Source organism: Myzus persicae, unplaced genomic scaffold (assembly GCF_001856785.1).
Source record: "Myzus persicae strain clone G006 unplaced genomic scaffold, MPER_G0061.0, whole genome shotgun sequence".
Lineage (NCBI taxonomy): Eukaryota > Metazoa > Arthropoda > Insecta > Hemiptera > Aphididae > Myzus > Myzus persicae.
Genome location: NW_019104415.1, coordinates 26,731 through 30,625, shown reverse-complemented (window position 1 = coordinate 30,625; position 3,895 = coordinate 26,731). Strand labels below are relative to the sequence as shown.

General features: G+C 38.5%; 1 protein-coding gene across 1 annotated transcript; it reads left to right on the top strand.

Annotated features, from left to right (window-relative positions):
- On the top strand, nucleotides 1-1,745 carry LOC111042009. Its single transcript, XM_022326495.1, has one exon. The coding sequence runs from the start codon at nucleotides 122-124 to the stop codon at nucleotides 1,715-1,717; it is 1,596 nt and encodes a 531-aa protein (XP_022182187.1). The 5' UTR covers nucleotides 1-121; the 3' UTR covers nucleotides 1,718-1,745.
- The last annotated feature ends 2,150 nt before the right edge of the window (nucleotides 1,746-3,895 follow it).

The following is a 3,895-nucleotide window of genomic DNA, read 5'->3' as shown; positions in this document are numbered from 1 at the left end:
TATGTTAAACATTCAGTCACGTTTCAGCTGTTGTAGCGATCGGTTGTTCTTTCCGTCACAGTTATCGCAGCATATTATCGTTAGTCGTTACCAATTCGTTAGTGTAATAAAGTACCTATAAATGTCGTCGTCTTCGGGCGGCGACCTGCGCGCGGGTAAATCACCTGCTCCAAATAAAATCAAGCCTTCCTTGACTTCTAACCGTACATCGGATTCAAGTTTCAACACCGTCATCTCAAAAAAAAATTTACGTAAGTCAAAATCCAATTTGCTTACACCCCCGTCCCCCGGTCTTCAACAGATTATAAATAATACGCCTATTTTAAATACTTCTCAATCAGACTTCAATTATATTACGGACAATAATTCGTCGGCCGACCCGGTCATTAACGATGGTTTATCTACTGATAACTTTAATGACTCTACATCAAATTCCGTACCGTACGTTAATTCTACACAAATAAACACTTTTATACACTCCACTGATTTACCAAATGATATAAATATGTCGTCTCAATGTATACAACAGACCTTCTCACCTGATTATAACGGCCCGGTCGTGATTCTTGTCGAATGCATTGATTTGAACAAAAATTTGGGAAACTGGCACCCTATTAAGGCAGCCAAATTTTTCTCTACTCATTTTACCGGTATAACAAATATCAAGTCCGCTGGTTCAAAAAAAATCAAAATTAGTTTTGATTCGATAACGAATGCCAATCTTTGTTTGACTTCAGACGTTTTGTTGGAATGTGGCTTCACAGCTACTATCCCATCGAATCTTATATTCTCTTTTGGCATTATAAGATTAGATTCCGAAGTTTTGGAGGACGATTTTTTGGACGGAGTCCAATCATGTTTCCCCATCGTAAGCTTCAAACGCATTTCTGTTAAAAAAGATGGCAACATGGTTGCAACACGCATCGTTGAACTCAAGTTTTTGTCCCCTAAATTACCTCAACACATCTCAATCTATAACATGATTTTCGACGTCAAACCCAGTATTCGCTCTCCTTTTCAATGCAATCGTTGCCTTCGATACGGTCACACTCAAAAGTTCTGTCGTAGTGACCCTAGATGCAGTCATTGCGGTATTTCCAAACATTCTATTTCTGAATGTCCCACCGTTCATGCCACAGATCCAAGCTGCATTTTCTGTAAACTTCCTCACCTCGCCACAGACCGTAGCTGTAAAGAATGGTCAACCCAAAAGGATATTAAAAAAATCATGGCTACAGAAAACATTTCCTTCAAAGACGCTATAGATTTTAAGAAAAATAAATGTTATTCTACTGCAAATACTTTTTCTGACGTTGTAAAAAGCCAGCCTCCAATCTCCGAAATTCTTAAACCCAACTCCACTCTCCGCGAAGATAGCTTCCCTAGTCTACACGATAATCATCATTTTTTCAATTCCGGTAAACAAAAACTTAAAGCTCGACCCTCTTTTAACAAAAAATATAATTACTCGGCATTTGAAAACCAATCTCACTCACCTAATGGTAATTACTTAAATATACTCCCTAACTTAGAATCCTCTCCTGTAATTAACTCAGGAGATTTATCATGGGTTCAATCTCTTTCCCATAAACTATCTGAAACTCTTATTAATTCTCCTTCATTATCTACCCCTTTCTCCTCCACCTCCCTTCAGTCCCTAATTGAATCTTCCATATATTCTCTTCTCAATACTCCTTTCTATAATCTCACTGCATAATTTATACCTCACTGCAGTTCATTGCGACTCCTCAAATTTTAATTATATTTTATATTATAAAAAAAAAAAAAAAAATAATAGGATGCCGATTGCTAATAATATTAATCCTTTAAACTACGTTAATATAATTCAGTGGAATGTGAGAAGCCTCCCTGCTCGCCTTCCATCTCTACAAAACTTACTTAGTTATCATAAATGCTCTATTGCCCTTCTTTCCGAAACTTGGCTCCTACCTTCACGTTCCCTCTCTATCCCAAATTTCAAAATCTACAGATCAGATCGCTCAGATGGTTATGGTGGCGTAGCCGTAGCTATTCACAGTTCCCTTAAATCCAAACTTATTCTCACTGATAATATCACCAGAAATAGATTTACTAATCTAAAAATTGATATCATAGGTGTCGAGGTCGTTTTATCTGATTCGTCTCCCCCTTTAAAGGTATGGTCCTGTTATCTTCCCAGCAGCTCCAGTATTCCCGTTAATCTATGGCAAGATTTATTCTCAATTGTTACCCAAAATACCCTACTCTGCGGCGATTTCAATGCTTTTCATCCTGCCTGGGGTTCGGACTTGTCTTCCCGCCGTGGTAACCTTATCTACAATACGATAAATTCATTGGGCCTTTGCATTTTAAATGATGGCAGTTCTACTCATGTCGGACGACCTGGCTCATCCGATTCAGCTATTGATTTATCCTTTTGCTCCCCTGATATCTCCTGGTACTTATCATGGCGCACTCTTGGTGAACCTCATGGTAGCGACCATATCCCCATTATAGTTACTGCCAAAACTAATCGTCTATCATACCGTACGGAACGCAGTGTCAATTTCGATACTGCCGTTAATACTCATAGTTCTTTCAACTTCAATAAAGCAAATTGGTCATCTTTTTCCCTTCAAGTTCAGAATTCAATTGCTTCTTTGACAAATAATAATCCTTCAACTCTATCTTACGCTACCCTCACTAGTATCATTAATAATTCTGCTGAATCCTCAATCCCTAGAAAAAGACCAAATTCTAATCCGTATCCTTCCTCCCCCCCATGGTGGAATTCCTCCTGTACAGAAGCAGTAAAAAATAGAACACTACTTTTTAGGAACTTCCGACGCTCAGGGTCCATGGTCGACTTCCTTAAATATCGTAACTCATGCGCTCTCACCACCCGTCTACTCAAAAGTGAAAAGAGGAAAAATTGGAAATTCTTTTGTTCAAGCCTAAACCCTTCTCATACAATTCAACACCTCTGGACCACTGCCAGAAGATACAAAAATTGTATTAATCCTCGTAAAAACTTTGAAAACGACGATTGGTTCGACAACTTTTGCTCCAAAGTCGCCTCCTGTCACGTTCCGTCAGCTTCAGAAATTCACCCAAATTATTACTCCCAATTTTCTCCACCCCACGTCCTCACAAAAGACTTTTCTATGGTCGAACTTGACATTGCTATTTCTTCGCGTAAATCAATTGCCTCTGGTCTAGATAATATCTCACCAATCATGCTAAAACATTTACCCCTCAATGCTATCCATTTTCTTCTATCCATTCTCAATAATATTTTAGCATCTCAAGAGGTCCCATCCGCCTGGACTTCCTATCGTGTTATCCCTATTCCTAAACCTAACAGTAATAACTCTTTTCGCCCTATATCTCTCTCTTCGTCTATATGCAAAGTCTTTGAGTTTATGCTCAAATCTAGACTTGATTGGTGGCTGGAGTCAAACTCCATCCTTCCTGCTAATTTATTTGCTTTTAGGAAAGGTATGGGTACCTTGGAATGTCTTTCAACTTTTATTGGAAAAATTTATCACTCTTTCAACAACAAAGAATTTTTTGTCGCCACTTTTGTCGACATTCGAGGTGCTTTCGATTCGGTTAACATTTCTACACTTATTTCTCATCTTCTTTCCTTACAAGTTCCCACTTTATTTTGCAACGTTTTATCTTCCCTCTTCAAGCATAGGAATCTATTTTTTTCTTCTCCTTTCGGTGCTACTAACACTCGCTCTACCTTTTCCGGGCTTCCACAAGGCAGTTGCCTAAGCCCCATCTTATTTAACGTATATATGAGTATCGTAGAAAAACATCTCTCATCGCGCGGTCATCAATGTCTAATATATGCGGACGATCTGGTTATTTTTACTTCAAACAAACATCTTAATCTCGCTATCGAAAACCT

What these genes read in the sequence shown, in the direction of transcription:
- LOC111042009 (XM_022326495.1), top strand. Translation starts at nt 122, where the DNA reads ATGTCGTCGTCTTCGGGCGGCGACCTGCGCGCGGGTAAATCACCTGCT.